Here is an 18,850-nt window from a genome sequence, read left to right as displayed (position 1 = left end):
TTACCACATGCTTGTTAGCATGTGCATATTCAGAGATTGTCTAGTAATTAGTTAATAACTGGGTACTATTACCCCAAGTGAATTTTGGGGTGACTGAACATTTATCCTGTCACTCTTAAGGCAAAGCAAAAGGGTATGGATTATGGAAATCCATGGATAATTTTGAAATTGTGAAAAGGATTTTGTGTTTTTGTTTTTCCTTTAGGGTTGAAGACCTACCTGATCTCAGGGAGGAAATGGGAGCTTGAAGAGCAGTATGGCTGTTCTCAGATGCGACTACCAGGTGAGGATTTTGTAGGGGTCAGCATGTCCTCCTGCCCTCAGCCCTGCACACCAGACCTCATCTCTGGAGGAGCGCAGACTGCTGAACCCTTGTTGCCCCATCACCCACTAGACAGAACTGGGGTAAGAGTAAAGGTAAAATAAGATTGCTGTTCACTTTGTAAAGTTGTAGATAATGTTCAGCATGTTCAGCTTTGAAATCATATATTTTTTTCAAATATCAGACATTTTTTATGACCCCATAAAATGGCTCAAGCACGCAGTTATTTGGCTCCATATCTGCTCGGGTTCATTTCTGGGTGAATTAATTAAGCGGAAGGTGGCTACAGCGTTTGACAGTGACTGACTAAACTGTCAATCAGTCATATAAAAGATAATGATGTTATTGTTTAAACTGCTCCGTATGATGTGTTTTTTGTAATCCCCCTGCTCTCCTTTACCTTCTCTAGCCTCGCTGTGTAGCTCACAGTGTGCTCCTGTCTTCGGGGGCAGAACAGGGTGATGACGTGGCTGTGCTGAATGGCTGTCAGGAAGAGCACAAGACCAGCAGCGCCAAGGTACAACACGAACACAACGTGGGCAGTGACGGCACCAGTGCACTTGTCAAGTACCTCTTTAAGCATTTGTCACTTAAGCTACTCAACAATCTTGCCCCCTCTTCTCCCTTTTGGTGCACTTTCTCTATGCTTTTCTGCTTCTTCTCTTTTTTACTCTGAATACCTGCGCCTCTCTTTTTCTTCTTCCTCACTTTTTGCTTCTCCAGGTCATCCCAAGTCACACCCTCAGGGCGGCCAATGGTCTCCTGAGTCCACCACTTGATGAACCAGTGCATGCCAGCCAAAGCTCCTTGTGTGACATGCTCCAGGAGAAAGAGAAGAAAACTAGCACTAGCACAGGAACAGGCACTAGTCTAGGCATGGCGTGTGGCTCAGGGGCAGCGGGAAAAGGAATGGACCACTCTGCCCTGATCCAGCTGCGTGCCAAGAACTTCAGACAAAAGAGTGATGCCCACTTTGTGGATGTTATCAGAGAGGACAGGTGAGCAGTTAGGTTACAGCTAAAACTGATAATGGCACTCAAGAGTCACTGAGCATTTATCATAACAGTAATTAGTTTTTTATTATAATAAAACGTTCCTCTGTGGGTGTGTATCTAACCACACCACTTGACAGTCCATTGTTCAAATAACAAATTTGTGAAATGTGCATATAGACTGTTGTATCCTACATGTCTCTCTCTCTCTCTCTCTCACTCTCTCTCTCTCTCTCTCTCTCTCTCTCTCTCTAAATGTTTGATTTCCAAAGGTAACCTGTATATTACCTTACACTTTTTTACTCTGGTTCACAGTCTGATGAAGGACTATTTTTTTAAGCCACCTATCAACAAGATAAGCCTCAATTTTCTAGAAAGACCTCTGGAAAAGGCCTATCGTAGCAGCTACAAGGAGGAGGTACACACACACACACACACTCCTGTACTGTACTTTGCAATGTAATTAAAACCCTCATCTCTGACAAAAGGTAGGGCTGATGAACTGTTCGAACAGTATATCTGTCTTTGTCTCTTAGCGTTTGTTAATAAAGGGAGGAGGAGTTTTTAAATTTGTTCCTTGAACCCACCCACCTTTCATTTTTTACCAGAGTGCCAAGTACTTTCACACACCCAGGACCAGTTCCAGTTGGCCTGCATTGACCTTACAGCCCTGCAGCCCCCTGCTGTTACAGTGCTGTTATTACAGAGCTTAAACCCTCTGGTGCGGTCAGCTTCTTAGTTAACCTCATGTAGAATCTAGTGATTGTAGTTTAAAAGATACAAACCGACAAAGTGAATAATAGTCTCTTGTCAAGGCGTGTATTTGTATAACATCTTTCGACAACAAGTTAACCTAAAGTGTATCACACAAGACACAGGTAGACATTAGGCAAGATATAAAAGACAGAACTTGTTTAAAATCAATTATTAAAAAATAAAACATATAAAATAAGCTGACCATGCACAAAGAAGAATACAGCTATAACTATGGTTAGGTTATGATTGAACAAAAAAGTCCCATTCCTTACCTTTTATGGGATAGATTTATAGATATATAGATATACTTTTACACCTTTAATTGTATCTGTCAGTCAAATAGTTTGGCTGGCAAAACTTGGAATTTGACTAGTTTCACAAGCTGCTTTATGCTTTTCAAAAACTGTACATTAACACATTAACTGTACGTGCGTACAAATATGTGTTATGCACTTATAAACCCAGTCTGTGCACATATTCAGTACACACTCTTTGTACACAAACTAGTTGACTTTTTGTGTTCCTACTGGACAAGAATAGTTGTTCAGTTTGACATGGAAAATGTTTTTTTGCTTGAATTGTTTTTTTTTTCTGTTTAACAATGCAATTATCTGTAAGTATACATGTTAATATTGTGTATATGTATGCAGTGTATGGAGCAAGCATGATTTCTGGAATAACTAAATCACTGCTTAATCTCAGTTTCTCATTGCTTTTCCTCTTAAGATAAAAAACCCAGTCCAAGTTCAGACATTTGCAAGCTCCACCTTCAGCTCCTTCTTGGATGTTGTCCTCAGCTGTTTTGTCTTCCTGGCATTGACTCTGGCTTGCTTCCTTCCACCTCTGGTGAGCCGGGCAACTATAGGCCTTCCAGCTGCAGCAGCCCTGGTCCTGGCCCCCCTGGCTGGTCTTTTGGAGTTGGCCTCTCTGGTGCTGTCCATACGGTGAGACTGAGACATGGAAAGTCACATGTTTTGTATCAACATGACTTCGACAACTCTGGGTTTTAAAGCCAATACAGGGTCAGTGCTTCGATCCCCGGTCCCGGCCATATGTTGAAGTGTCTCTGGGCAAGACACTGAACCCCTAACAGCCCATGCCCATCCCCAACGTGCAGTGGTAAAAATAGGGGAGCGTTGCGTCAGGACGGGGCTTTGGCGTAAAAACTGTGCCAAATCAACATGCGGACTATGATCCGCTATGGCGACTCTGAACTCACGGGACAATGACGAAAAAAAAAAGCCAATGAAATATTTATATAACATAAGATATTTATTTTTTTAAACTTTGTCTATAGACTATAGTATTCTCAGCTGTTTGTTTTTCCTTGATGAAAAAACTCGCTGTAATTTATGTTGTTGTTGCTGTCAGTGCTATGCCATCAGGGCCCTAAGAATATGCAAGTGTTTGTTTCTAAGTCAGCCGCTGTAGTGTTTGGTTGCAATAAAAGCCTGTATTTCTTGGGTCTCAGTGGCACAGGCTTAAAACCACTGATAGAATACTGCATAGCAAAATTCTCCACTTAAACCAAAACAAATCATTTTATATGTTGGTTGGCTCCCACACCACATTGGATTAACTTGCCTGCTCAAATTCAGCTGGCTCCTGTCCAGTTTTTTGTGAAATTGGCACAAACTAGAAATCTGCTTGGAGTTTCCAGCACGTCAGTGCTAACGAAGCCTTTTATTTATTTTTGGTGTGTTTTTATAAGAGTGCATGCATCTCAGTGGAGAGTATTTAAAAATGGATTAATTTTCACTTATTGAAATGTGTAAATGGGCAATAAATCTTCATCTTCTAGTTGGGAATTGGATAGCACAGTTGTGTTTTAATAATGTGTCTTAATTAAGGACTGATGGGAGCCTGTTGCAGTTTTTCCCTGACAGAGTGGGAAAAGCAAGAGAAGATATGCTTCTCCTAACAAGGTTTTCTGTATAATTTTGCTGTTGTGTTGCTAGAAACGTACTCTCTGTTCTGCTTCTTCTCTCCTGCAGTATGGCCTTCTATCTGGAGAGGGTGAGCTGTACTCGCTCCTTGCTCAGTGTGTTCTCTGGCTGGGTCCCCCGTCACGTGATTGGAGCCGTATTAGTTTCTCTCCCTGCCATCTCTGTCCTGTCCCACCTTACTTGCAGTGTTCACTTGCCCCTTCAGGTAAACATATGCATTGAGTAATCACAATAAAATTGTAAAGAAATGTGTGGGTCAATGATTAAAAGGCTGATGCTGAACCAGCTGTGGGGATACTTGAGATTCTGAGATAGTAATGCAAACACCACTGTCAGCTTTAGGGTTAGTACTGAAACTCATTTAACTACTCTCTCTTAGAGAGGCTGCTAACTGTGGTATAATAGTTTGTGTCACAGATGCCTGTAAGCCAAAGTAAGCTGAGAGAGGTCTGCCTGCAGTCTATAGCCAGAGCTTCTCAGAGACCAGCAGAGCCTTTAGCTGGCATTAGCACTGATAGGAACTGTAGAAGGAAAACAGTTCGGAGGCTTCAGGAGGTTTTGCCTGTAGACCTTGGCACCAGTAATATTAACATTTTTTCGTGCATGTGAGAAGATTGATAGCAGCCACACTTTGCAGTGTTTTTGTGCTGTTTTGAGTCAAGGCCATATTTGACTCCTTCCTTCCATCTCTTAGCCCATGGCTGGTTGCAAGTTGTGCTGTGTTTTGATATCTTGTTATTCAATGATTTTTAACACACCATTTATCTCCCACCCTACTCTCTATTTTGCAATCTCTCAATCTCTTTGGGGATTGCTGATCAAAGCAGTAGTCTCATGGAGAGTTCTTAATTAGACATGCAGTTTCTTGACTTTATTTCCTTTGAGGGATTTAAGACCCAATAACAACGCTTAATAACAGTCATCCAACGGTGCACGTTGGATGACTGTAGGGATGAGAGGGAAAAAGATGTTATCCTGTCAATGTAGTCATTGCCAACCTGTGAGTCTCCATGTGTGTGTTTGCATAGATATATCCAAGCACACAGTAAGTAAAGTAAGGAAAACAACATCAACTTCTTTTCTGACCTTCAAATATCTTTTCTTGTATTTGAGTTATGACAGTTAGGTTTTGCATTACAAAATGCTTTGGGCTTCACAGTTAGTTTGCATTGCATTATACATTTAGATTTGATACCAGTTGAATGGCATGCAGTGAAATGGCCGTCAAGAGATATATTCCAATCAACAACTGTCACACTTGCAGTGATGATTATTATCTGTAATGAAGTTGGTAAAATAAAAGACAAAATGAACAACTTACAAGTTGTTAATAACTAATTACGTATGTCCAAGGTTAAAAACATTCAGGTTGAGATCTGGTACCATGACTATGGAGGCCCCCAACAACAACACAAAAGTTAAGCAAAGCATTGTACAGTGTAGTTTTGTAGTTTGTAGACTGTCAACTTTTATTTTGAAATACTGTTCTCAGTGGATTAGTTCGGTTTGTTTGGTTAAATATATCTTTTTAGTTATCAGTACCTTGATAACTAAATATGTACTAAATATTAAAATGTGAAAACATATCTGTCTTTATAGAAATTGTCATTGCATGCATCATTTTATATGCAAAAACAGTAGCATTTTTGTTCTTTATAGTCACAATAGACACTATTAACAAGACCGTCCTTAATTTTAAATACTAACTTTAAAAAAGGCCTGACAGCACAAAAACACAAAACTGAAACCAAAAAATTAATCTACAACTACTACTTAAAACTTTAAACAAACTGACTGCTAAACAAACTGAAACTTAAGGTCCAAGACTCAACCTTCAAATTATACACACTCTTGTAACCTACCCATTTACCAGCAATCTAGTTATGATGTTGTAACTTCAAGAAGTTAGTGAAATATAGATGGAAAAGCAAAGAGAGATGGCTCATAGTTCATAGCTTTCTTTGCATAGCGTAGACAGTGAAATTCACACCCATTTGCTTGTAAGCTTGTATTTTCTTTTACATTTAGCAACAAAAGGTATTGTGCAAAAAGCTAAACATAATGTGGGGAATCAGCCTAGAGATTGCCTCTGGGCTGACAATAGCTGCCAATAGTTAGGAGCGGAGAAGAATGCAGGGCAGAGTTTTGGTTTGCGTTGGCATGGACGAAGTCATTTGATATATAAAATTTGTATTAATAGCACATGCCAACATAACTAATAATTGCTGCGGCCACAACATGCTGATTTACAGCTGACAGTGTTTCAAAACTACTTCAGACAGATAACATACTCATAAAAACTGCTTTTTAGGTCCTCTGTTCAACAGATAGGACAGTTAAAAATATGAATGAAAATGTGATATATTTAATGTAAAACCCTAGTAAATTTTTAGTACACATCTGGGATCCCTGTTTAATGTGCCCTTTGTTTCCTTTAATGACTAGCTTGTTTCCTCCAGGTGACTATGTTCCTGTGCTGCGCCACCACCCTGGCCATCATCCAGTATTGTAACTTCTGTCAGCTGAGTTTTTGGATGCGCTCCGTCCTTGCCACTGCTACAGGAATTGCACTGCTGCTGTTGCTGTACAGCCCCTTACACAGGTACAGGAGAGTAGTTGTTATCTGCTTGTGAACACAAATCCCAACTGCAAATATACTGTACACACATGTAATACAAGCTACTCGAGGTGTGAATGTAAATAACTGTGTGAAAGTGATCAGAGTGTTCCTGCAAAAGAGAGGTAGCCATTAAAACTATCCAAAATAAATAAAGGTTTAAAAAGTAATGAAAACAAATGTGTGGGTCTTTATATGCACAGCCACACATTTACTTTATTCACAGTTTTAACTTAGTGGACCGTCTCACATTTCATTCATTTAAAAGACAGTTAAAGTTCACACGTGAAAATATGATTACACAAGTAAAATCTAATTTTTATTAGTTTGGGCCTAAATAGTAATTTAGAAACAACATTTAAGCAAACGATTTGCAACTGAGTTTTTTGCATGTAGATTCTAAACATATGTTTTTAATACATATGATCCTCAGCCACCAATTTCTCCATGAATTCATTGTTTTTTAACTTTCAAAATTTGCCGAAGGGTTAGCAACAACTGTACGTACAGTTTACCTCTCTCTAGCTCTCAGCCATTAAAGAGCATTGATCGGATTTGTTTTATATATGTATGCCCTTGTGTATATATTTCCGTGTGCGTGCATGTGAGCAGTTTTCTCTACCTACTGACACCACTTTCGTCTCTTTCAGCTCTGGTAATAGCAGCTTTACAGTCCATGGGTGAGTGTCTCCCTGGAAACAGAGAGATTTGATGGATGAATGGCATTTGAAGGGTCAACAGGAGCATTGTCTCTCTTGAATAATTTTCACATCTTCAGCTCTCTCTGGCTTTTCCTCATTCTCATTTTTTCTTGCCCTTTATTCCCCTTTTCTCCTCTCTCCCTTCCTCTGCCGTTCCCTCTGTGCACCAGTAGTACTGGCTGCTAAATGTCACTAGTGGTGAAAATGAGTAACTCTGCTGAGTTGAATTTTGTATGAGAGCCACAAGTTAACTAACTACACTGAGCTTCTCTTCTGCTGAGCAGAATAGAGGTTCTGTAATAGATAAGATAAGACTTTATTGGTCCCACGATGTGGAAACACCAGCAGCCAAAAGACAAACACCAAATATTGCACCACACATTCAATCTACATATTTCCCATCACCACTCATCTAAACGAATATTGCACAAGAGCACAAAACAGTTACATAATAACACAAAAGTTTCTTCCATAATAACCATACACATAACAAATACACAAAATCTCTAATTTGTGTCTCACAGTTTTAATATGTTGTACAGTCTGATAGCTGTGAGGAGGAACGACCTGTCTTTGTACACTGGGGTTGTAACAGTCCTGTGCTGAAAGAGCTGCTCAGAGCCTCCACAGTGTGGTGCAGGGGGTGGAAGGTGTTCTCAATGATGGATGTCAGTTTGGCCTACGTCCTTCTGTCCACCATCGGCTCTCTTAACCAGGTTATTGAGTATGTTCCTGTCTCTGTCCGTGCTGCCACCTGCCCAGCACACAACACCGTAGGAAAATGCAGAGACCATCACAATGTCATAGAAAGTTTGGAGAAGAGCCCTGCTCAGACCAAAGGACCAAAAGGACGAAAAGTCTCCTCAGCAGGTGGAGACAATTCTGGCCTTTCCTGTACAGGGCATCAGTGTTGTTAGACCAGTTCAGTGTATTTAGCTGCATACCCAGGTATTTAAAAGTGTCCAAACACTCTATGTCTGAGCCAGGTCTGTCAGTGAGGTAGTTAAGGGTCCATGCAGCCAGATGTTGGTCTACGCCTGCCACCTTCAGCTTCGCCTGCAGCAGTGATTGCTGGATGGTGTTAAAAGCACTGAAAAGGTCAAAGAACATGACCCTCCAGCTGGGATAAGGCCCAATGCAGCATGTAGATGACAGCATCAGGGTCCAGCGTTGAGCTTAGCTGGGAGTGGAGGTGGCCGAGGACAATGGTCTTCATAAGGTGGGAAGACAGGTCTGTAGTGATTCATCTCTCTAGGGTTTACTATTTTAGAAACTGGAACCAGACAGGAGGTCTTCCACAGAACTGGGACCCTCTTCAGGGTGAGGCTCGGGTTAAATATGTACCGGACCACCTCACTGAGCTGATCTGCACACTCCCTGAGGAGCCTAGGGCTAATATGGTCTGGGCCTGTGGCGTTCCTAGCCTGGTGTTCCTTAACTCTCTTCTCACCTTTTCCACAGTGAGCCAGAGGGGGGTGGGGGGTGATCTGTTGTGGTTTCTGGAGCTGTGGGCTGTTGGGAGCCCTCTGTGACAATAGGAGGAAGGGCAGAGTGGTCCACATTGAGTTGAGGTGTGAGAGGCTCCAGCTGGGAGGAGATGACTGGCTTGGAGAAGTGTAAAGAGGATGGGCTGGGGACTGTGCAGAATCAAATCTTTTAAAGATCTGAAGAGAGCATCTTATTTTTATTACATCTTGATCCTTCTCAAGACGCACCAAATTCACAGAATGTGTATGAACATGATTATATGTACACTTGTGCTATTTACAAATTCTAAAGTAAGTATTTAAAGCAATATGTAGATTAACACAAACACACCATTTGAAGATCATCTAAAGTTAAAAAAACAAACTAACATACTTTTCTCAAGGCTTGCTTTGTGTCAATCATACATATACTTTATTGTACAGATTTTTTGTAAATAAAGATAAGAAAGCTTTTGCTTGAAATGGAGTCAGAATTAATTATTAATAGTTTGCATTTCTGGATGGAATATTGTTTTTTACTGAGCTCAGAATGGCTATGGACGCTATTATCTTTTTTTGTCCTGTTATCTTGTGATAATGGAATAATTATCTTGTGATACGTGATAATTATCTCTTTATCTTGGGATACTGAGTTAATTTCTGAGGAAAACAAAATTTGTATTCTTGTGATAACAAGAATAATTTTGCTCGATAATTCAGCAAAATCCAAATGACAGTCAACTTCCGAAGAGCACAACTGGTGTAACAAAGTTACAGTCACCTTCCTTGGGAAAGCTGATTTCTAAAGTGTCATGTAAACAGGAAAGCGGGTTTCCAAAATTGGGCTAGAGGATTAAGGAAACCTGGTTTCCCGAGGTAGAATGCAGATTTCTTTGCCAAGTATAACCATAACCTAATGGTTTCTACAGTAATTGGCTTTTTCCAACAGTGCATGTGCATAACAAAAGGCTGCAGATAGATACACACAGCTGAGTAAAAGAATGATTGAAAAATAGAGACCAATAATGGGGCGATGCCGCGTAATTTAAAAAAAAGAAGTCTGTCTAAAGTCCAACAGAAAATTTAACTAACATAAATTGCCTTGTAGACATCTAAATAAGTCGCTTTCCCAGTGCATTTTCAAAATTCATTCTGTCGTGAATCAGCTGCATGCATCTTTCCTTTCTCTCCCCCTGCGCTTTCACTCTGCTGTGACAAGAACACCCACACAAAAGTCAGAAAGCAGCATTTTATATCACTATACATTTAAAATCTGTGAGCCAGGTTACTCTGCTGCTGCATGTATACATGGATTTCCCGTTACCAGGTTTCTTAAGTGTATATAAATACCGTTCCCCAATTACCTGAACAAGCTGATTTCTCTGAGTACCCTGGTTACTTAAGTGGATGTAAACACAGTCAGTGTCTTGTTATCACGAGCAAACAAACTTTGCTTTCCAGAGAAATTATTTCATCATCACGAGAAAATGAAGTTGTTATCTTGAGATAACAAGATATTTATCCCTTTAACACAAGATAACGGCACAAAAAAAGCTAATATCTATGGCCATTCTTGGCTACCATAGTTTTTTTACCCATTAGATTTTCATCTAGTACTTTTATTTAACTGTTATTTCCCAGCATATTTTTTGACAAGATGTACATTGGGTTAGAAATGTTTTTAAATTCAGACAGAGGCATCTAAATGTTCTCTTGTAGTCAACTGGTTGTAAGCATTGGGTGTGATTTATTGAGGCGATTGATGAAACTGGTATCACTGCCTATTCCTTGATTAATCTGAATGTTGGTGTAAATGGTAAAGTATAGAATTGGGTTTATGCTCCCTTGCTTGACAAAAAAGGTAATATTGGTGTGTCAACTAGATTTAACATAAACTATTAGACAGCATTTTTTAATAATATCGAAGAAGCTTTATTGTTTTGATCAGGTCAAGGAAATGTCTACATCTTTTAACTTTTTTTGCCTTTCCCCTCTATTTATATTCATCACTCTCTTGTGTATTGCATTATTTTCCATCTTATTCTCCCCTCATTTTCTCCCTCAGATCAAACATCTCCACACTGGGTCATGGTGGTTCAGAATCAGGCCCAAACCCCCCCTTACAACTTCTTGACTTTTTGGTCCAGGAGGCTGTTCTGGCCTTCTTCTTGCTTCTTCTCCTGGTCTGGTTTCTTAATCGTGAGTTTGAAGTCAGCTACCGTCTTCATTACCATGGCAATGTGGAAGCTGACAAACATCGCTCCAATATCCAGATGATGCGAGATCAGGCTGAGTGGTTACTGGGCAACATCATCCCAATACATGTTGCTGACCAGCTCAAGGTTTTTTTGTTTTTAAAAAAATCACACTTTCCACAATTTATAAGAAGTTTATAAGGAATGTTTTTCTTCCTTTTTTGAATAAAGAAGACTAAAGATGGCAGTCTTAATTGTGGTATTGTTATTTTGTGCAGCCATCTACTTAGGATAAGAAAACAGAAAAATGCTAATGGTTAAATTTATACTGTACATGATCAAGAGTTCAAAATATTTGATCACCATTCATTCTTAATCTTTGCTCACCTTTGTCTTATTGTTTCCTTAGGTGACCCAGAGCTACTCAAAGAACCATGACAGTGTGGGTGTCATCTTTGCCAGTATTGTAAACTTCAGTGAATTCTATGAAGAAAGCTACGAGGGTGGAAAAGAGTGCTACCGTGTCCTTAATGAGCTAATTGGAGACTTTGATGAGCTCCTTCGCAAAACTGAATTCAAAAGTGTGGAAAAAATCAAGACAATTGGTGCTACCTACATGGCAGCATCAGGACTGAATGTCCAGCAGTTGGCTGAGAATGATGATGACTCTCCACATGCTCACCTGCGGGCACTTTTCAACTTTGCTTTGGAGATGATGGGGGTCCTGGATGACTTCAACAAGAACATGCTAGGTTTTGGTTTCAAGCTTCGTATTGGATTTAACCATGGGCCACTTACTGCAGGTGTAATTGGCACCACTAAGCTGCTCTATGACATCTGGGGAGATACGGTTAACATTGCTAGTCGTATGGACTCCACTGGTGTGGAGTGTCGGGTGCAGGTGAGCGAGGAAAGCCACGCTGTGCTCAGCGCCATGGGTTTAGAGTTTGACTATAGAGGTACAGTGAATGTAAAGGGCAAAGGTCAAATGAGGACCTTTCTGTACCCTAAAAGTGGGGAAAATATATGTCAAGATCACACTGAGCAGTTTGTTGGAATTGGACCCTCGTTTGTGGAATCAACAAACAATAAAACATCACAATCTATTGCACAGGCAGCAGTTCCGCCCCCCTCCTTTTCCTCCCCTCCTCCTTTCTCCTTTCTTTCCACAAACCCTTCTCAACTCCAAAGTGGTCTACGGCCTCAAGGTGTAGTGCCTGAGCCCCTCCCAAAAGCAAGGGAGGAAGGATATAGGGACGCTCCACACCTCCAAGAGCAGTCCCCTGCCTCACACATTCACACCCCTCCATGCTCTGAACTAGGCCAAGAACCTAGTCCTGCACAAGTCCTCTCCCAAGTGCAGCCTGTTTTACTCGCACTTGAAGAAGAGGAGGATGAAGAAGAAGAGCCCAATGAGATAACAAAACTCAATGAGGAGTTTTATTCTCGTCTCTGATCCCTCCTCTCCTCTTCCTTTATCTTCTGTCCCCTGCTGTCTCCAGCTGTCGCCTTTTCAGGAGTGACCACAAGTGTGGGCAAGTGATGTCCATCTTTTAAGCATGGATGGAAAAGAGTTTCACTCTAATACAACAATGACTACAATAGCTAATACAGGTGTCTTTCCCAGAAATGATGCCTAAGTCATGCGGTGGGTCAGACCTGTGTTGAGCACAGCATCTTATATAAAAGAAAAGGCTGAAAGGGGATAAGAGGGAATGGAAGATTTGTTGGGGTTGTTGATGTTTTTTCTTATTCACTTTTGTTATTAAGTGCCTTCAGGACTAGAATAGTGAACAAAGAAATATGAATACTGAACAAAATTTTAACAATCTTAGACTACGGAACATGCTGTGGTTTCTTACTTCATGCCTTTTTTTTCAATGCAAGTATTTCTTAAAGAATCATTAATATTGTGCCATATCATTTGTTTTAACTTGATCAAAGTTTTCACCTTTTGTGAGGGAAAATAGTTTCAGATTATATATAAGTGCCAGTGTAGTATGATGGCCTGAGCAGGGAACTATTGGAAGAATGAGGGAATCAGATGAAGCAGTGTTAATTTATGTATTCTGCTTTGATATGAGGGCTTAATACAGTATTCATTTTGTGCTAGAGTCTCAGTAAAAGAGGACATGCTACAAAGCAGGCTGCATATATTTAAATTCATGTAGCAGCTCAATGCCTACTAAAGCACAGGTCTTGCACAGTGTTTTCTCGACCACTTTTATTTGGTAATTTTTACCATGAGAAAGCTTTTAAGAGTTCTTGTCTTTCACAGTATGCACAAGCACAAGCACAAAATCAGGTAAGATAAAGGGAATATAGGTTTGGAACAAAGGATGGTTTTAAAATATTACATCATCAGAGATGTGGGAAGGCACTTTAAATATACCAATACTCTACACAATATTTGTCTTTTGAGTATGAAACATCCTTGAGTCATAGACCTAAAAGCTAGCTGTAAAATTGTAGATAAAATGTTATCAATTTGAATTGATGCTGGTTAAATTGGTGTCCACGGAAACTTCTCCAACCAATCCTCCACCACAGTCTATTGTTCTGTAGCCATATTTCTACCAAAGTTTGAGTAAACACTTCTAGTATGACCAAGCCTGCTTTTTTCATTGGGTTACACCTACTCCATTGGAGCTCTTTTGTAGTAATACTAAAAAAATCGACCACGCTACATAAAAAAAGCTTAGTAAAACGTATTTATTGCAACAACGTTTCCCTATCATGAATAAACCAAGGATGTTTCGGTTCATGGGATTGAGTCCAATACAGTGAGAACGTTTATTGCAATGAAGAATCATGACAGCCAGTGCAGTAGTCTAGTTTGTGTGATTTTATTTGGTTTTGAACAACAATGCACCAGAATAAAAATTATATATTGGCCTATTGGACACCTGGAATAATTTCATTGTTGATTTTTTGGTGAGGTTTCCTACTCAAAAGATTTTGGGTAGAGTATCCCTGTGAGGGACAATCACTGTGTAGTTCTTAGATAGAAGATAGGTCCACATTGGTGTTGTATCAAAGCACAGATCAATAACAGTTTCTGTAGTACTATCTGCAAAACCTCAAATTCTCAAATTCAGTGATGTTTGTTGCCTTCATTGTCAGAATAAAAAAAACAAGCAATTGTGAGTCCATACCTATAGCTTTATTCATTAGTTAAGTATTGTCTGCCTTTAGCTGTGTGATTTGCTCTTAAAGGGTTGACAGTTTTAACGTTGATCATGTCATGGCCTCTTCACTGAGGGAAGCCTCTACTGTATCAAAATTGTGCCACTTTAATTGAGTGATCTGTAGGTGCAGTGCAACCTAAACTAGCTGATTGTGGTGCGTGAAAGTATGACTGTATTTTGGTTTTCAGAAAGTTTTTTCTTGGTGTTGTCATAATGAGGATAAGTAATGTGTGTATGTTTGAGGAAATCATGCTTGTGCAGGTTTTGCTGCAGTTGCTTATATCAATTCCATTTATATTTTTTGCTTTTCCAGTTCTTTAATTCTTTTGTTAATTGGCCACTTAGAATAGCGTGGGAGTGTTCCACTCCTTTTTTTGACACCTCTTTAATTCGCATCATGCTTGTCTTGTCTCATTTCAACTTTGTGTGTGTATGTGTGTGTGTGTGTGTGATGGGGGTGGGGTGGGGGTATTTAAAATGAACTTGAAATTAATAAAACTGAAAAGATCACTGTAGCGTGATGTAAAAAGAAATCAACCTACTATATGGCCACTGTTTACCCGTTGTATTGCTACCTCACCTGTAGACGGTCACATGTACAAAGCTGTAAAAGGAAACAAACAGCCGGAAAATCACCACATCTTTTATAGACATATTTACAAAGATAGGTGAAGGAGAAACAATCTCTATGTAGCTGTACGTTATTGACATCTGCAATGGTGCACTCCGAACATATAGAAGCAGTGCCTTTTGAATAAGACGTATGTTTAATTATTATGTGTGAGCTGAGATTATTTGTTTCAGATAATTGTGATGACACTAGTAGCATAAATACATCGTGAAAAAATAAAAATAGAGAGAAACTTACTCTACAGTGATACATAAAAAAGCCAAACCTAATAAACCATAGCACACAAAATTGTGGAAACATGAGAGTATCAAGTGTCAGTTGTGAAGTGAAGTCCCCCACCCCCCCATTTTCCAGATTACACTTGCAGTATGCCATTAGATATTCCTCTGTGATCTTCAGGCCATGTTGCCAGAGCAATAGTAATCAAATATAGTAGTATTCATAGTAAATTCGAGGCTCGGGACTCCACCGCTTGATGGGCACGCCACCTCTCTAATAGTGCACATCTGTTGACACTTATTAATAAAATATTTAAGTGGCTCTGCTGGCTATGTGATCTGTGATATAGCTAGGTAAAAAATGTGTGTAATCTTGTTTGCATGGGAATGAACGAGCATTTTTTCTTCTTTACTAGACACTACATTTTTTGTTTGATTCTTTGAAACAGTCCTTTTATTTCATTTTAAGTATCATTGTCTCTACATTTATATTGGTCATCAAGCATATAATGCCAAAATGTAAGATTCCTCAATTCACTAAGAATTGCTAATTTAAGGTTATAATTCTGTCCCTTGATTATATTGTATTGATAGATGTTGTGTGTATGAATACATTTAACTTTAGCAGAGGGAAATATGCATCTGTAGAAATGCAGCAGTCCAGGTAAAAAAAAACACTCAACAAAAAAGCTGAGTGCATTGAGCAGTTTGATTCTGTTCTGTGACAGAAAAATAATGGACAAGCATAAAGGAACATTGTTTTATAAGCACTTAGAATCATCACAGCAAAAGCATTGTCAAATCACTCATTGAAATAGTGACTGCTCTACTTATTTTTATTAGAAATTTTCTAGTAAATTCAACCCATATGTGTTTTGATTACACTGGGACAGAAATTAGTCAGTTGTTTGATTTTAAAAATCTTTGTGCATGTTTTATGTTTATGAATGAGATGTACTATGTATGTTTTGTGCACATTACCGATGTATCATTTATTAACGCATGATCATAATCTGTACACATTTGCACAAAGCACAGTGTTTGTACATATGCATTTATTTTATGTCACACATGATTTTTTTATACATGTGCATGTGTCAGATTTTGCCAGAAAACAATGAAAAGAGACACATTATGAAATTTCTTTAATGTGTGTCTTTTTGAGTGAGTGTGAGTGTTATGATGTTATTACTCTTTTTTTTCAGTATGAGATAAATAAATCTCAAAGCAAGAAATAGTTCACTTTGAAATGTAAAGTGAAGACAGGTTTGTGTCGTCCCACAAAAAAATTGGAGGCTTGAGCTTCGGAAGTCTGGAAGCAGACTATATGCGCATTTCAAGTTGGCCACGTTTTAGGAAGCCTTATCAATATTAAACATGATCCCGGAGGGTGACTTTCTGGTTAGCCAACTAAAACCACTACAGTTGTTCAGTTCTAGTTTGAGAGTAACAGAAAGATTATTACAGTATTCATTTAAAAATAACAGACCACTAAGATGTGCAATAGCATGTTTGTGCATTTTAGTTTTAGCCATATTCACTTGCAGGGTGGAATGACATGCACCAAACTATAACAAATTAAATTATTATAATTATTAGATAATATATGATTATTAATATTGTGATTACTTTTACCTCAAACTCGCAGATACACCAATGTAAGCCTAAGTTTCAAATTGAAAACTTATAAGCCTACTGTAATTGTGAAATTCAGTTCTAAAGTGTGCAAAAGCTATGTAATTAAACAATTGTACTTTTTGAACCTTTATAAGCTACATGCAGATTTGTTCCATATATAATATTACATTTTAGTTTAAACTCTTAGTACTATTTTATTTCATGTATATACAATTTATATGCACATTGAATAATTAATTAGTAAAAAATAAATAAATGTATGAACTCTGTGGCGGTGCTGTAGCGCCCCCAGTGGCTAACAGCACCAGTGTTTTCACGTAGGGCGTGATTGCGCGGCCCCTCCCCCTCCACAGCCGATCTGGAAAAGAAAAAAAAAACTTTTTTGTATCGAAGGAATCAACAGCCGCCATCTTGTCGTGGCTCGGAATTAGGATTTCGGTTCAACACTGGTTTTTACATAGAAATCGAACACCCTTACCGCGCTATGACACCAGCCTTCCACCGAAAACGAAGTCTTAACATCGCCTACGAGACATTTTGTGCGAAAAAACAGGAATTGGATCGGTGGTCGTCGGGCAGAAAAGCTCCGTATATCTGATTTCCCCTTCAGAGTGCGGCGATTCAGCCCCTGTCGCCGTTTGGGAGCAGTATTGTTTACCGTGGGCAAGCGGAGACCAGACGGTGACTTTCGAAGTGATTTGCAAAAATATCAAATTTTTATGCAGTTGAGCGTTTTTGTGGAGCTTCGCACGATTTTTGCATGAAGAAATTTAACGTCACGCAAAATGGGTACTTTGAACATCTAGAAATTACGACTACCCTCCCGGAATGCAGCAATCCACCTGATTTTATTGAATTGTCATTTTGAAGTTTGATTTTTACATGGGGAATATTTTATTTTGGGTTAATTAACGATAATAATGTGGGTGTTGGGTGTTGGATTATCATGGGGTGAATGGCGGTGGCGAAGCGGGGCGCTATTGCATCTCTTTTAGAAAGACTGACTCTCACGGCAAGGAGTAGCTAACGCTAACTGTTAACTTAGCTGGTAGCAAGCAATTAGCTAGCTATTAGCCAGTTAGCTAACGTTAGCAGGCTACCTGCTTGCTAATGTGCTAACTGGGCAGGTTCGGCTGGATTGAACAGCTTCCCTATAACAAGGCAACTAGACTTACCAACTAACTTGAGCAACCAGCCGGACAAGATCACAACTATGGCTGAAAACCTCCTGGAAGTCGGACCTCCCACCTCTAAGCGGCCGAAGCTTAATTCACCTGCCCTGTCAGCGACTGATGGACAAGGTAAAGGCCTCCAATTTGCACACGTAAACACCTATCATTTAGATTAGTTGTTTGCAGTACCCTGCAGTGACGGACCATAAATTCACAGACCACCCTTGCATCCAAGTTTAAAGTTATCCGTTCATCTAGGTATTCTCAGCCATTTTTTGTGACTGTTACTGTGGCTCGTGGTATTTACCGCAGTATTGTGGTCTGTTTAGTATGTAAATGCAGGGGTCTTCCATGCACACACAAATAACAGTTTATTAGCTGCTCTTGCTTTGTGATAATGCCGTTAAAGGTTTAATAGCAGTCCTGCATCTAAACCAGCGTTACCACAATGGAGCATTTTAGTTTAGCAGCACTACAAATGACCACATAGTTAAAACAATGCCTCTGTAAACATTTAAACATGATTGCCGTAATGAAATATGAATGCTGCTGCATCAGACATGTGAAAGTGTTCCTCTCTGGCACCTGAGCACATATGTATGTTTGCTAACAGTATTTATGACATGCTTTGGCTGTAGGAAGCTTACATTAACTGGAAACTAAAGTTTAAACATAATTCTAGCATTGCATGTCTTAGGTCCTTAATGATAGCCTGGTGAATGCGTAACAACAGATAATGGTGACATGATGAAGACACAGTGATTCAAAATCATATTTTGAATCAAATCCCATCTCAATTCATAGTGTACTGTACATCGGACTCCCATATCAATATAGCTAATAATAATTTCAGGCTGATGCTGCTACAGCTTTACCATCTTTTCCATTTCTTTGAAGAGATTATACCATATTAAATGTTTTCTGTTTATTGTGTTAAGCAGACCTTAGTTGCAGATGAGACAAAGGCTTAATCACAAACTGCTATTGGTACAGGTACTTCATGCACAT

At 39.3% G+C, this 18,850-nt stretch overlaps 2 protein-coding genes across 9 annotated transcripts in view; both read left to right on the top strand.

The window, feature by feature from the left end:
• The window catches only part of adcy9 (adenylate cyclase 9), a 37,555-nt gene extending 21,379 nt beyond the window's left edge, over positions 1-16,176 (top strand). Inside the window, exons 2-11 of one of the 3 annotated variants that reach the window (XM_067497776.1) lie at positions 206-417; positions 732-839; positions 1,046-1,320; positions 1,630-1,732; positions 2,797-3,014; positions 4,065-4,221; positions 6,476-6,618; positions 7,284-7,313; positions 10,866-11,142; positions 11,405-16,176. In XM_067497776.1, coding sequence (XP_067353877.1) covers positions 206-417; positions 732-839; positions 1,046-1,320; positions 1,630-1,732; positions 2,797-3,014; positions 4,065-4,221; positions 6,476-6,618; positions 7,284-7,313; positions 10,866-11,142; positions 11,405-12,451 — 2,570 coding nt within the window. In that variant the 3' untranslated portion in view covers positions 12,452-16,176. The remainder of the gene's footprint in view (positions 1-205; positions 418-731; positions 840-1,045; positions 1,321-1,629; positions 1,733-2,796; positions 3,015-4,064; positions 4,222-6,475; positions 6,619-7,283; positions 7,314-10,865; positions 11,143-11,404) is intronic. The other 2 variants (XM_067497777.1, XM_067497778.1) reach the window with 2 other exon arrangements.
• Positions 16,177-17,046: 870 nt separating this feature from the next.
• The window catches only part of crebbpa (CREB binding protein a), a 51,564-nt gene continuing 49,760 nt past the window's right edge, over positions 17,047-18,850 (top strand). For 5 of the 6 annotated variants that reach the window (XM_067497769.1, XM_067497768.1, XM_067497767.1 and 2 more), the window contains exon 1: positions 17,047-17,971. In XM_067497769.1, the coding sequence (XP_067353870.1) occupies positions 17,884-17,971 (88 nt within the window). In that variant the 5' untranslated portion in view covers positions 17,047-17,883. The remainder of the gene's footprint in view (positions 17,972-18,850) is intronic. The other variant, XM_067497770.1, reaches the window with a different exon arrangement.

The sequence above is a fragment of the Channa argus genome, chromosome 3 (genome assembly GCF_033026475.1).
Source record: "Channa argus isolate prfri chromosome 3, Channa argus male v1.0, whole genome shotgun sequence".
NCBI classification, from domain to species: domain Eukaryota; kingdom Metazoa; phylum Chordata; class Actinopteri; order Anabantiformes; family Channidae; genus Channa; species Channa argus.
The sequence above is the reverse complement of the archived record's forward strand: the minus strand, read 5'-3'. Positions and strand labels throughout refer to the sequence as shown.